The following is a 25,816-nucleotide window of genomic DNA, read 5'->3' as shown; positions in this document are numbered from 1 at the left end:
TCAGTTTGGACTTCAGTTTATTGCTAACCTTATCACAGGGACGTCGAAGCACTACAGCTGCATGCTGATCTTGGAATAAACTGACGATAGCAAAGATTCCATCTTTGACGACGCCACATAAATGGAATAGGTACTAGCTAGCTTGATAGTTAATGTTTGCTTTAGTTTGCGCGCTAGCTCTGCAAATTCAACTAGTGTGTGAACCCTGCCAACATAAAAATAAATAAATAACATTGCTATGGACCTGCTATGGATTGACTGGATTAACCTCACGTCAGTTACGTACATGTGCCTTTCGGACAGTAGATACGAACTCTCTATTACCTTGCCAGCTAAAGAACTGGCAGTGGATCAAACCATTGTGAGGCAAAGGGCGGGGGGGGTCGCAATCTTTTGAAATTTAAATGCGCTATTAAGTGTCTATAATCAGCACAAGTGTTTTCATTGCGTATTATTAATATTATTGAAATTACATAGTTATGTTTACAGTGATATATTGGGGGGGACAAATCATATTTTTCCCAAGATCGTGTCCCCCCCGGCCCCCCTGGGATTTCCGCCTATGGTTACATGGTGACATTTGATTATTATTTTTTGTTATGCATCACAAGTTTTTCTTCCTCTAGTCCACAGGCCAACTTTAGTTCCCATCTCTCTGCACTGTGTTACAGTTCAATCTCAACTGGGGGGATTCCTAGTTCCTCCTCCAAGCAGTCCCTTTTTCTATTTTTATGGGAACCAAGGGCCGGCCAGCCAGTCATCCGTTTCTCTATTCTCAGAACTGCATTGTACTGTATATTTGTATTGATTCAGAGGCTCCCTCCCACCCCTTCCCTTATTACTTGGAAGTGACTGCTTGGCTTAACTTGTAGAAAGACACACCGAGATAGATATGGCACAGAGGGTATGTAGAGAGCTCGTCATACACTAACATAGTATGTATCAGAAAGGCTTGCAATAATCAAAGTCAAACAGAAGACACAACACGATTTTCTTTGGATCAAAGTAGGCTTTTTCTTTCAACAGAGATCTGTCGTACAACATGGTTACAGTGACAATTTCAACAAGGACTGTGGGGACCGGTGTAACTTCAGCTTCAGTGAGAAATGTAAACTGGTAAGTTAGTGATTCTCTCTATTGTATTATTATGTCAATGCTGTTCAATATTGTTACTAGTCGCCCTAACAGTTGATGGGACTGATTTCTATCCAATTTTATCCTGTGAATTAAAACCTCAGTAAAGTGGATGGTTTTGATCAGTTGTAGTTCATCCACATACTTGTATTGTTTTAGAGAGAGAACACAGGAGAGAGAGAGAAAAAGATAGATTAAACAGTTGTGACATAAATTAGACTCAGCAACAAGACAAAGATCAACCATTCACTTTACACTGGTCCGCAACATACATATCACGACACAGCGGGCTATAGCCTACAGTATGTGTTGTACATACTGTATGTCATTCCATGTAGGGCCTCCACAATCAGAAGCCCACCCTGGGCCTCATGTGACACACACCCTGTCTGATCACACACGTCTGCACGCTGTGACTCAGAGAGTGGCCTAGAGATATCCCTGACTCATTCCATTCTCGTGGGGGTTTGTTTTCTCTGCAAGTCTATTGTGAAATGCCATAGCAACTCTTTTTCCAGCAAATGGACAAGACATTTCACTGTCATTCCAGCTGGGATTTTGGGGGAGGGTTTTGAATCAGCCCTAGCAATGTCAATTCATTGTATTTTCAATGTACTCTCGATAGACATAAGCACCTAGATGTGCTGTCAAAGAGTAGAGGTATGTGTCGTTTTAAATGTCAACAGTGCTATGCTATTTCATATTAATATGTCTATCAAATAAAACAACAAAGTGTGAAAACATTTCTTTCTGGCCCTTCTGGTGTACTACTTTCTGGTCTACTGTGTAAACCAACTAGGCCTACTTGATGCTGCATTAGTGATTTGCTTGATTTGCTGAATCTAATGAGCGTTTGGCCATGAGAACTGAATTCCATAGATGGTAGTCGCTCAGATAGACATCTATGGACTCAATTCTTCTTGCCTGGCAGCTACAATCAGCAACCAATCACCTATCAAGGACAACCGAGAAAAGGAAAGAAAAATGATGTTTATTTGATTTTGGTAAGATATTGCAACAATGTCAGGCCCCCTAAGCAAATTCATCTGAATTATCATAAAGTTGCTTTGTTCTTATTGTCAGCACACTGTCCCATTATTTTGAATTTGCATAAAAGAAGCAATCAAACACACATAGAACGTGACTCAGGTGGCACATCTTCTTCTTATTCGATGAGGTTTAACGGCGGTTGGCATACAATAAATGTTGCATTACTGCCACCTACTAGACTTAAGCAATAAGGCATGAGGGGGTGTGGTATATGGCCAATCGGAAAATATTCAGATCACTTGACTTTTTCCACATTTTGTTACGGTACAGCCGTATTCTGAAATGGATTAAATATATAAAAATCCTCAGCAATCTACACACAATACCCCATAATGACAAAGAGAAAACAGGTTTTTAAAAATATCTACAAATGTATTAAAAATTAAAAACATACCTTATTTACTTAAGTATTCAGACCCTCACTATGAAACTCGCAATTGAGCTCAGGTGTATCCTGTTTCCATTGATCATCCTTGAGGTGTTAATATAACTTGATTGGAGTCCACCTATGGTAAATTGATTGGACATGATTTGATGATTTGGAAAGGCACACACCTGTCTATATAAGGTCCCACAGTTCATAGTGCATGTCAGAGCAAAAACAAAGCTATGAGGTCAAAGGAATTGTCCGTAGAGCTCAGAGACGGGATTGTTTCAAGGCACAGATCTTGGGAAGGGTACCAAAAAACGTTTGCAGCATTGAAGGTCCCCAAGAACTCAGTGGCCTCCATCATTCTTAAATGGAAGATGTTTAGAACCACCAAGACTCTTCCTAGAGCTGGCCGCCTGACCAAACTGAGCAATCAGGGGAGAAAGGCCTTGGTCAGGGAGGTGACCAAGAACCTGATGGTCACTCTGACAGAGCTCTAGAGTTCCTCTCTGGAGATGGGAGAACCTTCCAGAAGGACAACCATCTCTGCAGCACTCCACTAATTTAAGGAATCTCAAATATAAAATATATTTCGATTTGCTTAACACTAATTTGGTCACTACATGATTCCATATGTATTTTTTCATAGTTTTGATGTCTTCACTATTATTCTACAATGTAGAAAATAGTAAAAATAAAAACCCTTGAACGAGTAGGTGTTCTAAAACTTTTGACCGGTAGTGTACATTCCATCCCTGCAGTACAGTTTATAACCATTTCTATACATGCAAAGAAATCCAATCTTACTGAAACATATATCACTTGTTGGTTTATCCCCCTGTACTGGTACAGATCTACTACTCACACCACTCCTCTCAGGATCCCCCCTTTGGCCCATCTTTCTCTACTTTCTTCACTGCCTCAGCATATGACAACTTCTGCATTACACTAAACGTAGAAACCTCAACCTGCCTCTCTCGCACGGGACATTTCTGATCCCCAGCCCCATGGGCACCTCTACAATTAACAAATACCACTACTGTCTCATGCCCTTTTGCACACTTCTCACACCTAGGAACCTCCAACCAACACACTGCTGTCACATGCCAATAAGCTTGACTATTCTTCTTTAACAAACCATCTCCCTTTATTCCTGCCATTTTTAACCTATTCAAGCTCACCCTCTTCCTCCTTCTCTTCTCTCTCAAACCTCCTCTGCCTCTCTTTTCCCCTCCATTCCTCCATATTCCAAGTATAAATCTCCTTATAATACCCCACTTCTCCTGACATACAGTTGAAGTCGGAAGTTTACATACATACACCTTAGCAAATACATTTAAAGTCAGTTTTTCACAATTCCTGACATTTAATCCGAGTGAAAATTCACAGTTTTAGGTCAGTTAGGATCACCACTTAATTTTAAGAATGTAAAATGTCAGAATAATAGTAGAGAATTATTTATTTCAGGTTTTATTTATTTCATCACATTCCCAGTGGGTCAGAAGTTTACATACACTCAATTAGTATTTGGTAGCATTGCCTTTAAATTGTTTAACTCGGGTCAAACGTTTCAGGTAGCCTTCCACAAGCTTCCCACAATAAGTTGGGTGAATTTTGGCCCATTCCTCCTGACAGAGCTGGTGTAACTGAATCAGGTTTGTCAGGCCTCCTTGCTCGCACATGCTTTTTCAGTTCTGCCCACACATTTTCTATAGGATTAGGGTTTGTGATGGCCACTCCAATACCTTGACATTGTTGTCCTTAAGCCATTTTGCCACAAGTTTGGAAGTATGCTTCGGGTCATTGTCCATTTGGAAGACCTATTTGCAACCAAGCTTTAACTTCCTGACTGATGTCTTGAGATGTTGCTTCACTATATCCATATAATTTTCCGACCTCATGATGCCATCTATTTTGTGAGGTGCACCAGTCCCTCCTGCAGCAAAGCACCTACACAACATGATTTTGCCACCCCCATGCTTCACGGTTGGGATGGGGTTCTTCAGCTTGCAAGCCTCCCCCTTTTTCCTCCAAACATAACGATGGTCATTATGGCCAAATAGTTCTATTTTTGTTCCATCAGACCAGAGGACATTTCTCCAAAAAGTACGATCTTTGTCCCCATGTGCAGTTGCAAAACGTAGTCTGCCGTTTTTATAGCGGTTTTGGAGCAGTGGCTTCTTTGTTGATGAGCGGCCTTTTAGGTTATGTCGATATGGGACTCGTTTTACTGTGGATATAGATTATTTTGTACTTGTTTACTCCAGCATCTTCACAAGGTCCTTTGCTGTTGTTCTGGGATTGATTTGCACTTTTCCCTACCAAAGTACGTTCATCTCTAGGAGACAGAACACGTCTCCTTCCTGAGCGATATGACGGCAGCGTGGTTCCCATGGTGTTTATACTTGCATACTATTGTTTGTACAGATGAACTTGGTACCTTCAGGCATTTGGAGGTCTTGGCTGAGTTCTTTTGATTTTCCCATGATGTCAAGCAAAGAGGCGCTGAGTTTGAAGGTAGGCCTTGAAATAGGTACCTCTCCAATTGACTCAGGCTAATTGACATAATTTATCAGAAGCTTCTAAAGCTGTGATCATTTTCTGGAATTTTCCAAGCTGTTTAAAGGTACAGTCAACTTAGTGTATGTAAACTTCTGACCCACTGGAATTGTGATACAGGCAATTATAAGTGAAATAATCTGTCTGTAAACAATTGTTGGAAGAATTACTTGTGTCATGCACAAAGTAGATGTCCTAACCGACTTGCCAAAACTACAGTTTGTTAACAAGAAATGTGTGGAATGGTTGAAACACTTAAGTTGGAGTCATTAAAACTCGTTTATGTAAACTCCAGACTTCAACGGTACATCTTGTTCTTGTCTTGTAAAGGGACGCCATTTAACCGGCTGTCACAATCTCCGTACATGAGCCCCTCGGGATGTAGTGCTCACATAGGTGGCGCTTTAACCGTTGTCATACTACAAAGAAATGAGAGGGGAATTTAGAGATACTGGGGCATAAAGACGAGATGCTTGTGTCTCCGCATTAACAATCATATTCGTTGTCAACTGAAGTCTGTTAAGAGCCCGCCTATTGCTCTCTTTGGATTGATGGATTCATCTCGTTATTTTAATACATTTTTGAATATTCGATGTATTGACGTCAGCAGCCTGTATTCAATAGAGAGGGAGACGCTAGTCAGTTCAATTCAAGGGGCTTTATTGGCATGGGAAACATATGTTTACATTGCCAAAGCAAGTGACATAGATAATAAACAAAAGTGAAATAAACAGTAAACATTACACTCAGAAAAGTTCCAAGAGAATAAAGACATTTCAAATGTCATATTATGTATACATACAGTGTTGTAATGAAGTGCAAATAGTTAAAGTACAAAATGGAAAATAAATAAACATACATATAGGTTGTATTTACAATGGTGTTTGTTCTCCACTGGTTGCCCTTGTGGCAACTGGTCACAAATATTGCTGCTGTGATGGCACACTGTAATAGATATGGGAGTTTATCAAAATGTGATTTGTTTTCGAATTATTCGTGGGTCTGTGTAATCTGAGGGAAATATGTGTCTCTATGGTCATACATTTGGCAGGAGGTTAGGAAGTGCAGCTCCGATAATAAGTGCTCTATCGTATAAAATAAGCCTCACGTATCAAAATAGCGATTCATTGTATCTTGACTCAATTCAACACACTCAGGCTTCCCCATACAAAACTGGTAACATGCTTAACGTGTGCCCATTTTGGGCGGAGTAGACCCTCTCGCTAGCCTCTTCCTCTCTTGGGAAACCCCTGTCCGTGATCAGCCCAGAGGGCGTGGCTGATTAGAGTCATTTTTGTGTGACGTGTACTAATGGACCGCAAACTGTGGCTTGTATTGATTAGAAAGGTTTCCAATTAGTTTCCGATGCTTCATTTAATGATAATGGTAAGTACATTTTCCATTTTGTTAGGGGATTGGTCTAACCACAGGTCTAGCTAGTTAACACGCCGGTTTAGTGGTTAGCCTACGCTAGCTATACCAGCTATCGACCTGTCTTCGTACGTCTCGACGACAGCTGATGCAGCGAATACAGCTAACGGTAGCTATCTAACCTGTAGAACGACTGGACAAATCTGATACCGGGGCGCAACTATATATTGTCTAGCTAGCTAGCTATCTATATGTGTATAGCTATCTCACTAGCTAACTAGATGTATGTATGTATGTATGTATGTATGTATGTATGTATGTATGTATGTATGTATGTGTGTAATAGCAATAGCTCCCTTTACTGCATCTAATTCCTGTAAGCCACCCAGTATTGTTATACACGTTCCTAATGAAAGCTGCTGTGTGTGTGTGTGTGTGTGTGTGTGTGTGTGTGTGTGTGTGTGTGTGTGTGTGTGTGTGTGTGTGTGTGTGTGTGTGTGTGTGTGTGTGTGTCAAGTGGGAGAGAACACTTGTCTGCCTATTCCCAGAGGTCTATTCGCTCATCAGCCCAGCCCCAGAGATCAAGTATCAGACCACAGTCCCACGCAGTTTCACAGTATCTAACACAGTGGGACGAACTAGTTGTGTAGAGTACACAACACGTGCACAGCCCTCTGCCAGCCCACCTGCTCTCTCTGCCAAGAAGCCTCTCCAGTCTTAGCAGGCAGGTGAGAGAGCTGCCCTGGCATCCACTAGAACTAGAGTTGGCCCTAGTTAGAGGTGTACTGAACAATACTGTACACAAACTACTTTGCTACCTGTTCCCAGAAGATTAAATGAGCTGAGATGAGTGAGATGGGAATCACATTGTGAGATGTGATACAATACAGTGCGGAGAAGCGAGTCGTTCTGCTCCACTGCATGGATCTGATGGGACCAGGCGTAGCTCGCATTCACATTTGCTCTACTCGTAGGCCTATTTGTTGACATTTGGCCTGATCAGAACTCTGTGTTTATTTATTTATTTAACCTTTATTTAACCAGGTAGGCAAATTGAGAACACGTTCTCATTTACAATTGCGACCTGGCCAAGATAAAGCAAAGCAGTTCGACACATACAACAACACATAGTTACACATGGAGTAAAAACAAACATATAGTCAATAATACAGTGAAAAAAATAAGTCTACAGTATATACAATGTGAGCAAGTGAGGTGAGATAAGGGGGGTGAAGGCAAACAGATATATGTATAAATAAATAAAAATATAAAAAGGCCATGGAGGCGAAGTGAGTACAACACAGCAAGTAAAATAAAAACTAAAAAAAACACTGGAATGGTTGGTTTGCATTGGAAGAAAGTGCAAAGTAGAGACAGAAATAATGGGGTGCAAAGGAGCAAAATAAATAAATAAATAAATACAGTAGGTAAAGAGGTAGTTGTTTGGGCTAAATTGTAGATGGGTTATGTACAGGTGCAGTAATCTATGAGCTGCTCTGACAGCTGGTGCTTAAAGCTAGTGAGGGAGATAGGTGTTTCCAGTTTCAGAGATTTTTGTAGTTCGTTCCAGTCATTGGCAGCAGAGAACTGGAAGGAGAGGCGTCCAAAGGAAGAATTGGTTTTGGGGGTGACTAGAGAGATATACCTGCTGGAGCGCGTGCTACGGGTAGGTGCTGCTATGGTGACCAGCGAGCTGAGATAAGGGGGGACTTTACCTAGCAGGGTCTTGTAGATGACCTGGAACCAATGGGTTTGGCGACGAGTATGAAGCGAGGGCCAGCCAACGAGAGTGTACAGGTCGCAGTGGTGGGTAGTATATGGGGCTTTGGTGACAAAACGGATGGCACTGTGATAGACTGCATCCAATTTATTGAGTAGGGTTTTGGAGGCTATTTTGTAAATGACATCACCGAAGTCGAGGATTGGTAGGATGGTCAGTTTTACAAGGGTATGTTTGGCAGCATGAGTAAAGGATGCTTTGTTGCGGAATAGGAAGCCAATTCTAGATTTGACTTTGGATTGGAGATGTTTGATGTGGGTCTGGAAGGAGAGTTTACAGTCTAACCAGACACCTAGGTATTTGTAGTTGTCCACATATTCTAAGTCAGAGCCGTCCAAAGTAGTGATGTTGGACAGGCGGGCCGGAGCAGGCAGCGATCGGTTGAAGAGCATGCATTTGGTTTTACTTGTATTTAAGAGCAGTTGGAGGCCACGGAAGGAGAGTTGTATGGCATTGAAGCTCGCCTGGAGGGTTGTTAACACAGTGTCAAAAGAAGGGCCAGAAGTATACAGAATAGTGTCGTCTGCGTAGAGGTGGATCAGAGAATCACCAGCAGCAAGAGCGACATCATTGATGTAAACAGAGAAGAGAGTCGGTCCAAGAATTGAACCCTGTGGCACCCCCATAGAGACTGCCAGAGGCCCGGACAACAGACCCTCCGATTTGACACACTGAACTCTATCAGAGAAGTAGTTGGTGAACCAGGCGAGGCAATCATTAGAGAAACCAAGGCTGTCGAGTCTGCCAATGAGGATGTGGTGATTGACAGAGTCAAAAGCCTTGGCCAGGTCAATGAATACGGCTGCACAGTATTGTTTCCTATCGATGGCGGTTACGATATCGTTTATGACCTTGAGCGTGGCTGAGGTGCACCCATGACCAGCTCTGAAACCAGATTGCATAGCGGAGAAGGTGTGGTGTGATTCGAAATGGTCGGTAATCTGTTTGTTGACTTGGCTTTCGAAGACCTTAGAAAGGCAGGGTAGGATAGATATAGGTCTGTAGCAGTTAGGGTCAAGGGTGTCCCCCCCTTTGAAGAGGGGGATAACCGCAGCTGCTTTCCAATCTTTGGGTATCTCAGACGACACGAAAGAGAGGTTGAAGAGGCTAGTAATAGGGGTGGCAACAATTTCAGCAGATAGTTTTAGAAAGAAAGGGTCCAGATTATCTAGCCCGGCTGATTTGTAAGGGTCCAGATTTTGCAGCTCATTAAGAACATCAGCTGACTGTATTTGGGAGAAAGAGAAATGGGGAAGGCTTGGGCGAGTAGCAGAGGGGAGGGCAGTGCTGTTGTCCCGGGTAGGGGTAGCCAGGTGGAAAGCATGGCCAGCCGTAGAAAAATGCTTATTGAAATTCTCAATTATAGTGGATTTGTCGGTGGTGACAGTGTTTCCTATCTTCAGGGCGGTTGGAAGCTGGGAGGAGGTGTTCTTATTCTCCATGGACTTTACGGTGTCCCAGAACTTTTTTGAATTTGTGTTGCAGGAAGCAAATTTCTGCTTGAAAAAGCTAGCCTTGGCTGTTCTAACTGCCTGTGTATATTGGTTTCTGGCTTCCCTGAAAAGTTGCATATCACGGGGGCTGTTCGATGCTAATGCAGAACGCCATAGGATGTTTTTCTGTTGGTTAAGGGCAGTCAGGTCAGGAGAGAACCAAGGGCTATATCTGTTCCTGGTTCTAAATTTCTTGAATGGGGCATGCTTATTCAAGATGGTGAGGAAGGCATTTTTAAAAAATGACCAGGCATCCTCTACTGACGGGATGAGATCAATATCCTTCCAGGATACCCCGGCCAGGTCAATTAGGAAGGCCTGCTCGCTGAAGTGTTTCAGGGAGCGTTTGACAGTGATGAGTGGAGGTCGTTTGACCGCTGACCCATTACGGATGCAGGCAATGAGGCAGTGATCGCTTAGATCTTGGTTAAAAACAGCAGAGGTGTATTTGGAGGGCAAGTTTGTTAGGATGATATCTATGAGGGTACCCGTGTTTACGGAATTAGGGTGGTACCTGGTAGGTTCATTAATAATTTGTGTGAGATTGAGGGCATCAAGCTTAGATTGTAGGGTGGCTGGGGTGTTGAGCATGTTCAAATTTAGGTCACCTAGCAGCACGAGCTCTGAAGATAGATGGGGGGCAATCAGTTCACATATAGTGTCCAGAGCACAGCTGGGGGCAGAGGGTGGTCTATAGCAGGCGGCAACGGTGAGAGACTTGTTTTTAGAGAGGTGGATTTTTAAAAGTAGAAGTTCAAATTGTTTGGGAACAGACCTGGATAGTATAACAGAACTCTGCAGGCAGTCTTTGCAGTAGATTGCAACACCGCCCCCTTTGGCCGTTCTATCTTGTCTGAAAATATTGTAATTGGGGATAAAAATGTCTGAATTTTTGGTGGTCTTTCTAAGCCAGGATTCAGACACGGCTAAAACATCCGGGTTGGTAGAGTGTGCTAAAGCAGTGAACAGAACAAACTTAGGGAGGAGGCTCCTAATGTTAACATGCATGAAGCCAAGGCTATTACGGTTACAGAAGTCATCAAAAGAGAGCGCCTGGGGAATAGGAGTGGAGCCAGGTACTGCAGGGCCTGGATTCACCTCTACATCACCAGAGGAACAGAGGAGAAGTAGGATAATGGTACGGCTAAAAGCTATGAGAATTGGTCGCCTAGAGCTACCAGAGCAGAGAGTAAAAGGAAGTTTCTGGGGGCGATAAAATAGTTTAAAGGAATAATGTACAGACAAAGGTATGGTAGGATGTGAATACAGTGGAGGTAAACCTAGGTATTGAGTGATGATGAGAGAGATCTTGTCTCTAGAAACATCATTGAAACCAGGTGATGTCATCGCATATGTGGGTGGTGGAACTGCAGGGTTGGATATGGTATAGAGAGCAGGGCTAGAATCTCTACAGTGAAATAAGCCAATAAACACTAACCAGAACAGCAATGGACAAGGCATATTTACATTAAGGAGAGGCAAGCTTAATCGAGTGATAAATAAGGGTCCAGTGAGTAGAGGTTGGTTGGGGTCGTGGCGATCCAGACAGCTGGCCGGGTATATGGCTATCGGTAGCAGCATAGGATGGAGGTCTGTTTGTAGATACCTCGTGCGTTTCCGTCGGTAGGTTCCGTGTAGTGGGGTTTTGTTCAGATAGCAGCCGATAAGACAGCTAACGATTAGCGGGCCTCAGATGAGCGTTCAGGTAACGCCGGGACGGAGGTGCCGGTTGGATAAATCCCCCGGGCAGATAACGTCGGCAGTCAGTCGTGAAGGCCCGGTGGGGTTCCGTATCTGCAGCAGCAACAAAGAAGCGGGTCCGGATGGTGATGGAACTCCTCAGCTGGCTAGCTCCAGCATGATTTGAGTTAGCTCCGGGGTCGACGTAAGCCAATAGTCACACGGTATGCAGCTAGCTAGCTGCGAAATCAAGGTGCAAGTGTCCAGAGGCTGCGGTTGGAATCCGGGGAAACTGAGAGAAAAAAAGTCCCGGAATGCTCCGGTCCGAGTCGCGTTGCACAAAAGTGCCGGTAGATTATCGAGCTAGAGGAATAGCTGATGACCGCAAAAACGTGGGCAGCTGAAACACCAACGCTAGCCAGCAAACCGGCTAATTTCGGGGCAGCTACAGATTAGCTTCTGGCTAGCTATCGGAGTAGCTTCTGGATTAGCTTTCAGGCTAGCTTCTGAATTAGCCCCTGGCTATCTTCCACGATGGATTTTCAGATTGAGGTAAATAGTACTTATTGTAATTGGTGAAGCGGGTTGCAGGAAAGCTTTTGCAGGAAAGCTTTTGTAGTTGAGTTCTTGGATAATAAAATAAATAAAAGATATGTGAAGAAAAGGTGTAAATATATATATATACAGGACACGACACGACAACACGGAAAAATACGTCTGAACTGCTAAGCCACCTTGGTGCTTTCTCTGCTGAGAACCTGTTGGCGAAAAAATGATTTGGGTAATGCTGGGACAGGGCCATGGCACAGGCAGGTGTGGAGCCAGAGCCTAGGCATTATTAACACAAAAAAGATTCCATTGGACGCCACATGTGAGACATGGGTTCTGAAGGCTGAATCATGCTGGATCGTAGCGGGGAACCTCTATGCTTCACTTCAGATGTCAAAACTACAGTAGTAGTAGTAAAGAGAATGCAAAGAGTGCAAAGCTGTCATCAAGGCAAAGGGTGGTTATTTGAAGTGTAAAATAAATGTTGATTTGTTTAATACTTTTTTGGTTACTACATGATTCTATATGTGTTATTTCATAGTTTTAATGTCTTCACTATTATTCTACAATGTAGGTAATAGTAAAAAATAAAGATAAACCCTTGAATGAGTAGGTATTCTAAAACTTTTGACCGGTAGTGTAGTTACCAATAAAATGGTCTGATGGTGAAGTGGACGTCAGAAACAGACTCCATGAGGGTGGTATGAGGGCCCGACGTCCACAGGTAGGGGTTGTGCTTACAGCCCAACACCGTGCAGGGCATTTGCCAGAGAACACCAAGATTGGAAAATTAGCCGCTGGCACCCTGTGCTCTTCACAGATAAAAGCAGGTTCACACTGAGCACATGTGACCGACGTGACAGAGTCTGGAGACGCCGTGGAGAACGTTCTGCTGCCTGCAACATCCTCCAGCATGACCGGTTTGGCGATGGGTCAGTCATGGTGTGGGGTGGCATTTCTTTGTGGGGCCGCACAGCCCTCCATGTGCTCGCCAGAGGTAGCCTGACTGAGATGAGATCCTCAGACCCCTTGTGAGACCCTATGCTGACACATGCACATTTGTGGCCTGCTGGAGGTCATTTTGCAGGGCTCTGGCAGTGCTCCTCCTTGCACAAAGGCGGAGGTAGTGGTCCTGCTGCTGGGTTGTTGCCCTCCTATGGCCTCCTCCTGATGTACTGGCCTGTCTCCTGGTAGCGCCTCCATGCTCTGGACACTACGGTGACAGACACTGCAAACCTTCTTGCCACAGCTCGCATTGATGTGCCATCCTGGATGAGCTGCACTACCTGAGCCACTTGTGTGGGTTGTAGACTCCGTCTCATGCTACCACTAGAGTGAAAGCACCGCCAGCATTCAAAAGTGACCAAAACATCAGCCAGGAAGCATTGGAACTGAGAAGTGGTCTGTGGTCACCACCTGCAGAATCACTCCTTTATTGGGGGTGTCTTGCTAATTGCCTATAATTTCCACCTTTTGTCTATTCCATTTGCACAACAGCATGTGAAATTTATTGTCAATCAGTGTTGCTTCCTAAGTGGACAGTTTGATTTCACAGAAGTGTGATTGACTTGGAGTTACATTGTGTTGTTTAAGTGTTCCCTTTATTTTTTTGAGCAGTGTGTATATATATATATATATATATATATACATACTGAACAAAAATATAAACACAACATGCAACTAGGGTTGCACATTTTGGGGAATATTCAGAGGTGGAAACTTTCCTTGGGAAATTCAAATTAATATTCATACCATTTAAATGTAGATGTTTTTTTGCATTGGATATATTTACCATAACTTATGGAGACAGAAACATAAACATTTTACCTCATGAGTAGATATACTTGCAAATGATTAAATCATTCCAATAGAAATAAAACAATTTAGTGACGAATTCAACTATAAATGAGTTGACTTTCACATGGGATGATTTCACTGAACAACAAAAGAAATGGCATATTGAATGATCCCCAATGATCCATTGCATCTCCCAAAAACATTTTCATCATACATCTGTAAAATGATAGTCTGAAACTAAAGCTTTGGTTGTCTTCCTCTCAGGCTTTCATATCTTCTCCCTGGACCTCCTCAATGTCCACCTTCTGAACATCAGACTCTGAGGCCTCATCTTCACTGTCATTTTCCAACCTTGTTGAGGATGGCTCGTTGTCAGGCTCAAAAAGCCTCAAATTTGCCCGGATGGCCACCAATTTGTCAACCCTTGTATTGGTCAGCCTGTTGTGTGCTTTGGTGTGTGTGTGTGTGTTCCCAAACAAGGACCAGTTGCGCTCTGAGGCTGATGATGTTGGTGGGATTTGGAGGATGATAGAGGCAACAGGGGAAAGGGCGTGTATGGGCTTCAGGCAGAAGTCTTCACGCTTTTTGATGTATTTCAGAACTGCAGTTTCCTCTGCTTGGAGCAACAGTGAAGTGGGCCATATGGATTTCTTCTCTTACATCTGCAAGCAGAGTTTGAACATCAGACAGAATGGCATTTTATCCCTCAATCCGTGCAATGGCTACTGCTATAAGTTTCAGGAGTTTCAGGCTGCTTACCACTCTCTCCCAAATTACATCATCCAGGAGAATTCTCTTGATGGGGCTGTCCATATCGGCAGACTGTGATATGGCCATTTCTTGGAGAGACTCCTTCCCCTCTAGGAGACTGTTAAACATGATGACAACACCACCCCAACAGGTGTTGCTTGGCAACTTCAATGTGGTGCTCTTATTCTTCTCACTTTGCTTGGTGAGGTTGATTGCTGCTACAACTTGATGACCCTTCACATACCTAACCATTTCCTTGGCTCTTTTGTAGAGTGTATCCATTGTTTTCAGTGCCATGATGTCCTTGAGGAGCAGATTCAATGCATGAGCAGCACAGCCAATGGGTGTGATGTGAGGGTAGGACTCCTCCACTTTAGACCAAGCAGCCTTCATGTTCGCAGTATTGTCTGTCACCAGTCCAAATACCTTCTGTGGTCCAAGGTCATTGATGACTGACTTCAGCTCATCTGCAATGTAGAGACCGGTGTGTGTTGTCCCTTGTGTCTGTGCTCTTGTACAATACTGGTTGAGGGGTGGAGATGATGTAGTTAATTATTCCTTGCCCACGAACATTCAACCACCCATCAGAGATGATAGCGAAAGCAGACTATATTGCAATGATTTGCTTGACCTTCACTTGAACTCTGTTGAACTCTGCATCCAGAAAATGAGTAGATAAAGCATGTCTGGTAGGAGGGGCATATGCTGGGAGAAGAACATTTAGAAATCTCTTCCATTACACATCGCCTGTGAGCATCAGAGGTGAACCAGTTGCATACACAGCTCGAGCAAGACATTCATCATAATTTATCTGACTACGTTCCTCCATTGAGTCAAAAAAAACTAATGATTCCAGGAGGATCCTGAGCTGTTGCGATCGATAAGGTGTCCGATTCATCATTTTCACCTCAAATAGAAGTAGAGGGACTTTTGTCAGAGGTTGCTTGTTGTGAGCGCTGAGGGAACTTTATGCACTTGGACAGATGATTCTGCATCATTGTTGATTTCTTCACATATGATTTGGCACAGTATTTGCAAATGTACACAGCATTTCCTTCTACATTAGCAGCAGTGAAATGTCTCCACACATCAGATAGTGCCCGTGGCATTTTCCTGTAAAGATTAGAAAAATAATTGTAAAAAAAACCAAATACAATTCCATGTACAGATAAATAGTTAAGCAGTTAGATTACAGAACTCCTTTGTAAGATAAATGTTTTAAAATGAAACATGTATGGAAACTGGTGAATTAACACTCCTCAGTTAGCAGGCTCAAGCAAGCTAAAACCCACATGGTAGCAAAAACTGACTAGCAGAAATTGTTAACAAGTTAGAACTGATTTAAACACACTTTGCTGTAGGCTACTATTTACTAATTAACAAAAAATTATGTATGTCATATAAAATATTCACCCCACCCAGTATTGTAATCAAAACTTACCAGAAGGCATGTAGTCCTTGGCTCAGACAGTGTAGTAGTGTGGGCTCAATAGCATCTCATTAGTGTGCAAGATCTTGAGAATCAAGAGTGCACTGCACATGTGATGGAAGAATGCACTGTGCATGCAGAGGGTTGCAATTCTATTGAATTGGGGATAGTTTAACCAAAATATTCCACAAGATCTAGAATTGCCTTATGTGTATCCCACAAAAAAAGGTTCACTGTTACAAGCTAACATTTTAAAATGAATTTACGCAACATTCCCAAAATTCCCGGGCTTAACTTCCCATGGGAAATTTCCGGAAAAATGCCAGAAATTTACCGGAAAGTTTCCAAACCTTTGCAACCCTACATGCAACAATTTCAAAGATTTTACTGAGTTACAGTTCATATAAGGAAATCAGTCTGTTGAAATAAAATAAATAGGCCTTAATATATGGATTTCACATGACTGGGCAAGGGCACAGCCATGGGTGGGCCTGGGAGGGCATAGGGGAGCCAGTCCCAGCCAATCAGAATGTTTTCCCCCACAAAAGGGCACTATTACAGACAGAAATATGCCTCAGGACCCCTCAGATGATCCCGCAGGGGAAGAAGCCAGATGTGGAGGTCCTGGGCTGGCGTGGTTACATGTGGTCTGCTGTTGTGAGGCCGGTTGGACGCACGTTCCTCCGTTTGTCTTTGCCTCAAACCTGACTAGTCTCGTAGTCCCTGAAAAACATTCCCACCGCATGATGATGCCACCACCATGCTTCACCGTAGGGATGGTGCCAGGTTTCCACCAGAGGTGACGCTTGGCATTCAGGCCAAAGAGTTCAATCTTGGTTTCATCAGACCAGAGAATTTAGTTTCTCATGGTCTGAGAGTCCAAACTTCTTACATTTTAAGAATGATGGAGGCCTCTGTGTTCTTGGGGACCGTCAATGCTGCAGACATTTTTGGTACCCTTCCCCTGATCTGTGCCTCGACACAATCCTGTCTTGGAGCTCTACGGACAATTCCTTCGACCTCATGGCTTGGTTTTTGCTCTGACATGAACTGTCAGCTGTGGGACCTTATATAGACAGGTGTGTGCCTTTCCAAATCATGTCTAATCAATTGAATTTACCACAGGTGGACTCCAGTAAAGTTTGAAAAACATATCAAGGATGATCAATGGAAACAGGATGCACCTGAGCTCAATTTCGAGTCTAATAGCAAAGGGTCTGAATACTTTTTAAATAATTTTTTTTATATTTTTTTTATATATATATATATATAAATTGGCAAACTTTTCAAAACGTTTTTTGCTTTGTCAATTTGGGGTGTTGTATGTAGATTGATGAGGAAATGTTTTTATTTAATCAATTTGAGAATAAGGCTGTAATGTAACAAAATGTGGGGTCTGAATACTTTCCCGAATGAACTGTAAGCTGTGTTACTCTTGCTCCTTTGTCTATTCGCTAAAGCTGGCTCTTCTGCCACGCTGTACATTAACCTAGCCTAACCCACCTCACACTTCACACATCCACATTTAGTCTGCCCTCCAAATGGTTGTTGACATGTTTCTTGTTTGCTCTCTGTAGGAGTGGGTACGGTGGTGCCCCTAGCCCCAGCCCCCTGGTCTGTGGGATGACTCAGTGAGTGTGGTGGGGTGTGGCGGCGGGGAACGGAACAGAGACCGAGTGAGAAGAATGGGCAGGAGGGGCTGTGACTGCAGGTTTGCTGTCTCCACTGGTGTCCCCACTGCGGTCCTTTACGGCTCCCTGTCCCTGTTTGTCTCCATCCTGCACAACGTCTTCCTGCTCTACTACGTGGAGACCTTTGTCTCCGTTTATAAGATCGACAAGCTCTCCTTTTGGGTCGGAGAGGTGAGTGACAGTTCCTGCCTTTTAATGGCCTATTGTAATATTTGTGGTTTGGACGCTTTCTGCTTTAGACAATGACAAAGGTGTTGGATAAAGCAGAAAGACTGATACCCTGGCTTTTTTCTGGGTTAGGATGTTTAACCATACTGCTATACTAACTCCTCCACCACTGACTCTCTGTCCCACACAGACAGTGTTCCTGATATGGAACAGCTTAAACGATCCTCTCTTCGGCTGGCTGAGTGACCGCTCCTTCCTCAGCTCCCCACAGTAAGACCTACTCTTTTCATCGTTTTCTCAAATCAATGGTGCACCTCTCTCTCTCTCTCTTCTTCAATCTCTACGTCTCGCTCTCTTTTTCACACTGTCTTGAAAACACGGTTGGATAGCACAGTTAGTGAAAAGTGGTAGAAGTTTCTTTACCATTGCACTATACTTTTTTTTCTCTCTCCTCTATCGTAGATCTGGCCCCCAGATCTCCAGCCCAGAGGTGGTACTGAAGCGGCTGGCTGCCCTCTCTAGGAATGGCCCCCTGTTCGCCCTCTCCTTCCTGGCTTTCTGGGTGTCATGGGCGCGGCCGGGCCTCCAGTTCCTGGTGTGCTTGTGCCTGTACGACGGCTTCCTCACCGTGGTGGACCTCAACCACAACGCCCTGCTGGCCGACCTGGCGGTGTCGGCCTACGACCGCACGCGCCTTAACTTCCACTGCTCTCTGTTCAGTGCCCTGGGCTCGCTCTCAGTCTTCCTGTCCTACTGCGTCTGGGACAAGGGCGACTTCTACTCGTTCCGGCTGTTCTGCGTAGCGCTGGCGGTCGTCTCGGCACTGGGCTTCACCGCCGTGTCGCGCCTGTTGACGAGCCGCTTTCAGAAAGAGGCGCGCCTGAGACAGGACGAGGCGCTGCAACTCAAAGAGTAGGTGACATTATTATTCATCATGTATGCACTCGAGAAACACTTGGTTTACATTATGCACTGACAAGCAAGTGGTAACTGAATAACGACACCCGTTCTTGGTTTGCTTCCCACAACTCACCTTATGGCCTCAAATCAGGCGTTTAATCTTTCTACTCCTGTGGTGTCTATTCCAGCTTTGGCCAGGCATATGTCTTGCTAATGGGAATTTTAAAGAGACTGAAATGTGAGCAAATAGAATTGATGCACACTTTGCACACACTCATTCAGTCTGTTGTGCAGGTAGATCAACAGCAATACCTGCTTAGGTTACAGACTCAATCCCGTGTGTGTGTGTGTTTGACGTTACACTAGTTGTCATTTCACTAATCCCCCCCTTCCCTCTCGCTCAGGTTGAGTATTGGCCAGAGCCCTCTAACCCAGCAGGAGAAGCCAGTGACTCTAGGAGAGTATCTAAGGCAGCTCTCCAAACACAGAAACTTCATGTGGTTCGCCTCTATGAACCTTGTCCAGGTGTTTCACTGTCACTTCAACAACAACTTCTTCCCTCTGTTCCTGGAGCACCTCCTCTCTGACAGCATCTCTGCCTCCACCGGCTCCATTCTGCTGGGTAAGAGGAGTACTGCTTGGATATATGCACCATGACAAGGGAAGGGCCTCGAGTATAGAATGGGCTTAGTTTCATACCCTGGTCCCAGATCTGTTTGTGCCGTCTTGGCAATTTCTATGGCCGTTGTCACGTTTGGCCTGACGATGACCGTAGGAGTTGGCAAGATGGCACCAACAGATCTGCGACTAGGCTATTCGTTTTGGTCTGTTTACATTTTACGGAAGGATTAGTTCTTAGAATGTGAGGAAACACAATTGATCACTTGTCTGCATGCATTTAATAAACGTGGCTTTTCAGTCCACGGTCACACTTTGTTTGGCAAGTCTGGATTTTCCATCTGTATATGCTCAACAGATGGTCATACTTTCAACAATCTATCAGTTGATAAGCGACTGCTTGCTAAGATTAGGTTTAGCTCCCGGGTGGCGCAGTGGTCTAGGGCACTGCATCGCAGTGCTAACTGCGCCACCAGAGTCTCTGGGTTCGCGCCCAGGCTCTGTCGCAGCCGGCCGCGACCGGGAGGTCCGTGGGGCGACGCACAATTGGCATAGCGTCGTCCGGGGTAGGGAGGGTTTGGCCGGTAGGGATATCCTTGTCTCATCGCGCTCCAGCGACTCCTGTGGCGGGCCGGGCGCAGTGCGCGCCAACCAAGGGGGCCAGGTACACGGTGTTTCCTCCGACACATTGGTGCGGCTGGCTTCCGGGTTGGAGGCGCGCTGTGTTAAGAAGCAGTACGGCTGGTTGGGTTGTGCTTCGGAGGACGCATGGCTTTCGACCTTCGTCTCTCCCGAGCCCGTACGGGAGTTGTAGCGATGAGACAAGGTAGTAATTACTAGCGATTGGATACCACGAAAATGGGATAAAAAAATAATAATAATAATAAAAGATTAGGTTTAGGATTAGGATAAGGGCTAAGGTTAGGGTTAGTACAGTCGATGGTTAGTTGAGATTTCACTCAGTCGCTAGTGAGAGAATCCATCTGTAGATGCTCTACAGACTATCCAAATAAAGTGTTTCCCAGTCCACTAACAGCTGCTCTTGACAACTCTTCACAGGGATCTCCTACATAGCACCCCACCTGAACAACCTGTATTTCCTGACCCTGTGTCAGCGCTACGGGGTCTACGCGGTCATCCGCTGGCTGTTCCTGGTCAAGCTGGCTCTCAGTGTGGCCATGCTGTTGGCCGGGGCCGACCAGGTCTATCTGCTGTGCATCTTCATCGCCAGGTACTGACACACACACAAACCCACACACACACACACACACGTTCTTCTTCAATTGAATACTGTGCACTAGCTGCTAATGTAAGATACTAACAGGAATGTTAATAAGTTACATATTTGTATTTCATTTTACATATCAAGGTCATGTACTCAAGTCATGAAAGTTATTTTCATATCAAGGACCCAGTGTCATGTGTTTTTCCAATACTTGTCGAAGCTGAGCAAATCAAGGAAGATTCCCAGCTTACCCAGCAGTTTTGTGTGGCTCTGTTTGCGTTGTACCTGGCTGGGTGTTGTGTGTCAGCCAACCAACCAATCCCTTTATCAACATGGGGCTGGCAGCGGCTGGGCGCAGCCTACCACTAGTCCCCTTGGCACAGTGCCATTGTTTTCGTAGACCGAAATGAGATAAAGTCATAGTGGAGGAGAGGCTTTTTTCTGTTAGTTTGGGCCTTTAAATAAATGCCTTGACCTTTTAGCCCAGGAGGGTTTTCCCCCCTTCTAAACTCCTGCTCGGGAAAATCGGTTGCATATTCCACATCGTTGTCTATTAGCAGATCAAATCAAAATCATGTTTTATTTGTCACATGCCTCGTAAACAACAGGTGTACACTAACAGTGAAATGCTTACTTGCGGGCCCTTCCCAACAACGCAGAGAGAAAAATAAAAGAAAGATAGTAACACAAGGAATAAATACACAATGAGCAATGACAACATGGTTATTATATACACGGTGTACCGGAACCGAGTCGATGTGCAGAAGCACGAGGCAATTGAGGCAGACACACACATACAGGCATGGGCAAAGTGACTTGGCAACAGGATGGATAATAAGCAGCAGCGTACGTTATAAGAGTTAGTGCAAGGAGGGGTGTCAATGCAGATAGTCCTGGTAGCTATTCAGTTAACTACACTGAACAGAAATATAAACGTAAAGTGTTGGTCCCGTGTTTCATGAGCTGAAATAAAAGATCCACATCATTTTCCACACGCACTAAAAAACGTATTTCTCTCATGTTGTACACAAATGTTTTTTACATCCCTGTTAGTGAGTATTTATCCTTTGCCAAGATAATCCACCCACCTGTCAGGTGTGACATATCAAGAAGCTGATTAAAGAGCATGATCATTACAAAAATGTGCAGTTATAGTCACACAACGTCTTGCAAACGTCCAGCTATTGCCAGATAATTTAAACTTTATTTTTCTACCATAAGTCGCCTCCAATGTTGTTTTTAGAGAATTTGGCAGTACTGTGTGTCCAACTGGCCTCACAAATGCAGACAACGTGTAAGCATGCTAGCCCAGGACCTCCACATCCGGCTTCTTCACCTGCGGGAGGGATCGTCTGAGACCAGCCACCTGGACAGCTGATGAAACTGTGGGTTTGCACAACCTAAGAGTTTCTGTAAAAACGGTCAGAATCTGTCTCAGGAAAGCTCATCTACGTGCTCGTCGTCCTTCGCGGATGAATCCCAGTTTCCACTGTACCGGGCAGATGGCAGACAGTGTGTATGGCGCCGTGTGGGCAAGTGATTTGCTGACGTCAACGTTGTGAACAGACTGCCTCGTGGTGGCGGTGGGGTTATGGCATGGGCAGGCATAAGCTATAGACAATGACCACAATTGCATTTTATCAATTTGGATGCACAGAGATACTGTGACAAGATCCTGAGGCCCATTGTCGTGCCATTCATCCGCTGCCATCACTTCATGTTTCAGCATGATAATGCAGGGCCCCATGACACAAAGATCTCTAGACAATTCCTGGAAGCTGAATATGTTCCAGTTCTTCCATGGCCTGCATACTCACCAGACATGTCACAAATTGAGCATGTTTGGGATGCTCTGGATTGACGTGTACAACAGCAGGTTCCAGTTCCCGCCAATATTCAGCAACTTCGCACAGCCATTTGAAAAGGAGTGGGACAACATTCCACAGGCCACAATCAACAGCCTGATCAACTTTATGCGAAGATGTGTCATGCTGTATAAGGCAAATGGTGGTCACACCAGATACTGACTTTTTGTCTGATCCACAACCCTACTTAAAAAAAAAAGGTATCTGTGAGCATCTGTATTACCAGTCATGTGAAGTCCATAGATTAGGGCCTAATTCATTTATTTCAATTGACTGATTTCCTCATATGAACTGTAACTCAGTAAAGTCTTTGAAATTGTTTCATGTTGGGTTTTTTATATTTTTGTTCAGTGTATTTAGCAGTCTTATGGCTTGGGGGCAGAAGCTGTGCAGGGTCTTGTTGGTTGCAGACTTGGTTCATCGGTACCGCTTGCCATGCGGTAGCAGAGAGAACAGTCTATGACTTGGGTGACTGGAGTCTCTTCTTTTTTTTTACGGCCTTCCTCTGACACCGCCTGGTATAGAGGTACTGGATGGCAGGGAGGTCAGCCCCAGTGACGTACTGGGCCGTACACACTACCCTCTGTAGAGCCTTGCGGTCAGATGCCAAGCAGTTGCCATACATAACAATGATCTAGCCAGTCAAGATGCTCTCAGTGGTGCAGCTGTAGAACTTTTTGAAGATCTGAGGGTCAATGCTAAATCTTTTCAGCCTCCTGAGGAGGAAGATGTGGTGTCATGCCTTCTTCATGACTGTGTTGGTGTGTGTGTGTGTGGACCATGTTAATTCCTTGAAGCTCTCAACGCGCTCCACTACAACCCCGTCAATGTGAATGGGGGTGTGCTCGGTCCTCTGTTTCCAGTAGTCCACTATCAGCTCCTTTTTGTCTTGCTGACGTTGAGGAAAAATTGGAAACGGTGTTGACAATACTTCAGTAATGGCTCTGAAATATGCTTATACTCTTGTGCTCCTTCTCCCCCCCCCCGCCCCCCCCAAGTAACCGGGTGTTTACGGAGGGCACCTGCAAGCTGTTGAACCTGGTCATCACAGACCTGGTGGATGAGGACTTTGTGGTGAACCAGCGCCAGCAGGCGGCGTCAGCGCTGCTCTTCGGTATGGTGGCCCTGGTAACCAAGCCTGGCCAGACCTTTGCTCCTCTCATCGGCACCTGGTTGCTGTGCGTCTACACAGGTATAAATTGGCAGAGGGGCGAAAGTACAAAATTCTGTTTTAATAAAGGCTCCTCGAAAATGGTGGAGATGCTAGAATCAAACCAATTTCACTAACCTTCTCTAGGCGGATTCTCACGCATTCATGCCTGTTCTTTATTCTCAACATCTCTCTCTTTATTTCCAGGCTATGATATCTTTGAGAGAAACTCCATACAGGACTCTGCGGCAGCGATGGCCTCCCCTGTCTCAGGCCAAGCAGGCTTCACTGTTCCACTTCGCCAGGGCTGTTTCTACCTGCTGGTGTTTGTGCCCATCTCCTGCGCCCTGCTGCAGCTACTGGCCTGGTCCCGCTTCACCCTCCACGGCCGCCGACTGCAGGGCGTCAAGGCCCAGAGGCAGGGAACCCAGCACAGCCACCTCATGGATGTCAAGGCCATCTGATCTGAGCCCAGCCCTTCTGCACCTTCACTCAACTGCATGATGCTATACCACCATCTGCCACTGGGGTCAGCAGAATGGAACACTGGAGAACTGATTTAAATCCAACTGTCAGGGACAAAAATATACTGTGAGAATCTTGCCTTATTTTGATATTAAGAGGATAAAGACGATATGTATGAACTGATGACTAAATGATACAGCAGAGCCAATCAAAGATTAAGATTCCCATGCCCCTCTGGGACAGGGCGAGTAGACCAGCCTAGGTTGAGGCGCAGCCTGGAATGCATTTCCATCCCCAAAGGAACACAAAGTGTCACCAACTTTGCTATTACAGTGTGGTTACCCATTTTTGTATGTTTCACCCCATGGCAAAATGTGTTAAATTGCTGTGTGAAGGAAAATATTAAGTATGAAAAAAAAATGTGTGTATGTGCACATGAGTATAAAGCCTGATTTGCATGGACCTTGTGCTTTAAATTACAATTAGTGGTGAACCATCACCATGTTATTCTCTGTGTCTTTATGAAGTACTTCTAGCACTAATCTGCATGTTCAGAATTGTAAAAAGTCAAGCAACTATTTCTCTATTTGTTTTACCGTGACCAGATGGACTACTTCTACTGAAATAGCTGCCGTCTCCAGTATTCAGCGGAATTGCCTCGTGTTTTCTCACGCATTGTTGTGACGTGTTTTATCGTTTAGGGAGCTCGTACAAAACAAGGCCCTAAACAACGTCTGTTTACATGTGTACCCCAGTTCAGGAAAGAGATGTGTTTTTACACAGTGTACAAAACATTAGGAATATCTGCTCTTTCCATGAGACTGACCAGGTGAAAGCTATGATCCCTTATTGTCGTTAAATCCACTTCAATAAGTGTAGATGAATGGTTGAAAAAAAAATTTTAAGCCTTGAGACCACTGAGAAATGGATTGCGTATGTTTGCCATTCAGAGGGTGACTGGGCAAGGGAAAATATTTAAGTGCCTTTGAACAGTAGTAGTAGGTGCCAGGCGCACCGGTTTGAGTGTCAAGAACTGCAACGCTGCTGGCTTTTTCATGCTCAACAGTTTCCTGTGTTTATAAAGAGTGGTCCACCACGCAACGGACATCCAGCCAACTTGACACAACTGTGGGAAGCATCCATGTGGAACGCTTTCGACACCTCGTAGAGTCCGTGCCCTGACGAATTGAGGCTGTTTTGAGGGCAAATGTGGGTGCTACGCAATATTAAGGGGTTCCTAATGTTTTGTACACTGTGTATATACTGTACCGTGAAGAGAATTGAGAAACAAAGATTTGACTGAAAATGTGAAACTGTTGTGCCATGATGACCCAACTATATATGATCATCATGAAGAATACATTCCGTACTTTTTCCAAAGTTCCGTTTTTGAATACCGCTGCTACATGGTTTTCTATGTGAACAGAGTATTAAGGAGTCTTAAATTCCATCATATTAGTATTACATTTTTTTTTCTAAAGTATTGTGATAATTTGAAGACACCTTGAGGGTAGTGTTTTTTTAATTAAGTGACTCAGGAATTGTAGTTTCAGCACCATGTGATTTACTTAGCCAGAATGGAAAGCAGAGGTTTGATCTTATAAGACATCCTTACGGTATACAGCAGAGATGCCTGTATTTGCCAGTTTTGTTATGGAATACTGTACAATGTTTCTGTCTGGTTGTACCCCTGCTCATTGTAGCATCGGCCATTTCCGACCATCTTTGTGACCTTTTATTAAAGTGATCTCACTGCTTGTGGAATGTGTCTT

The 25,816-nt window shown here is 44.4% G+C and overlaps 1 protein-coding gene across 3 annotated transcripts; it reads left to right on the top strand.

Moving 5' to 3' along the window:
- Positions 1–894: 894 nt before the first annotated feature.
- On the top strand, positions 895–25,801 carry LOC129860372 (transmembrane protein 180-like). 3 transcript variants are annotated; one of them, XM_055930726.1, is made up of 8 exons: positions 895–1,116; positions 17,540–17,824; positions 18,012–18,091; positions 18,284–18,733; positions 19,126–19,343; positions 20,399–20,570; positions 23,428–23,621; positions 23,787–25,801. In XM_055930726.1, exons 2-8 carry the CDS (start codon positions 17,648–17,650, stop codon positions 24,041–24,043), a joined length of 1,548 nt encoding a protein of 515 aa, XP_055786701.1. In that variant the 5' UTR covers positions 895–1,116; positions 17,540–17,647; the 3' UTR covers positions 24,044–25,801. The 3 variants fall into 3 exon arrangements, with proteins under 3 accessions (XP_055786701.1, XP_055786699.1, XP_055786702.1); XM_055930724.1 differs by lacking the exon at positions 895–1,116 and adding an exon at positions 6,250–6,499; XM_055930727.1 differs by lacking the exon at positions 895–1,116 and adding an exon at positions 6,531–6,653.
- The last annotated feature ends 15 nt before the right edge of the window (positions 25,802–25,816 follow it).

Source organism: Salvelinus fontinalis, chromosome 8 (assembly GCF_029448725.1).
Source record: "Salvelinus fontinalis isolate EN_2023a chromosome 8, ASM2944872v1, whole genome shotgun sequence".
Classification (NCBI taxonomy): Eukaryota; Metazoa; Chordata; class Actinopteri; order Salmoniformes; family Salmonidae; genus Salvelinus; species Salvelinus fontinalis.
Note: the sequence above shows the minus strand (reverse complement) of the source record. Positions and strands in the feature narration are given on the sequence as shown.

Excerpts from the sequence above, each read along its gene's own strand:
- LOC129860372 (XM_055930726.1), top strand. The coding sequence starts at position 17,648 with ATGGGCAGGAGGGGCTGTGACTGCAGGTTTGCTGTCTCCACTGGTGTC. Across the intron at positions 18,092-18,283 it reads TCCTTCCTCAGCTCCCCACA|ATCTGGCCCCCAGATCTCCA; the intron begins GTAAGACCTACT and ends CCTCTATCGTAG. Across the intron at positions 20,571-23,427 it reads CTGTGCATCTTCATCGCCAG|TAACCGGGTGTTTACGGAGG; the intron begins GTACTGACACAC and ends GCCCCCCCCAAG.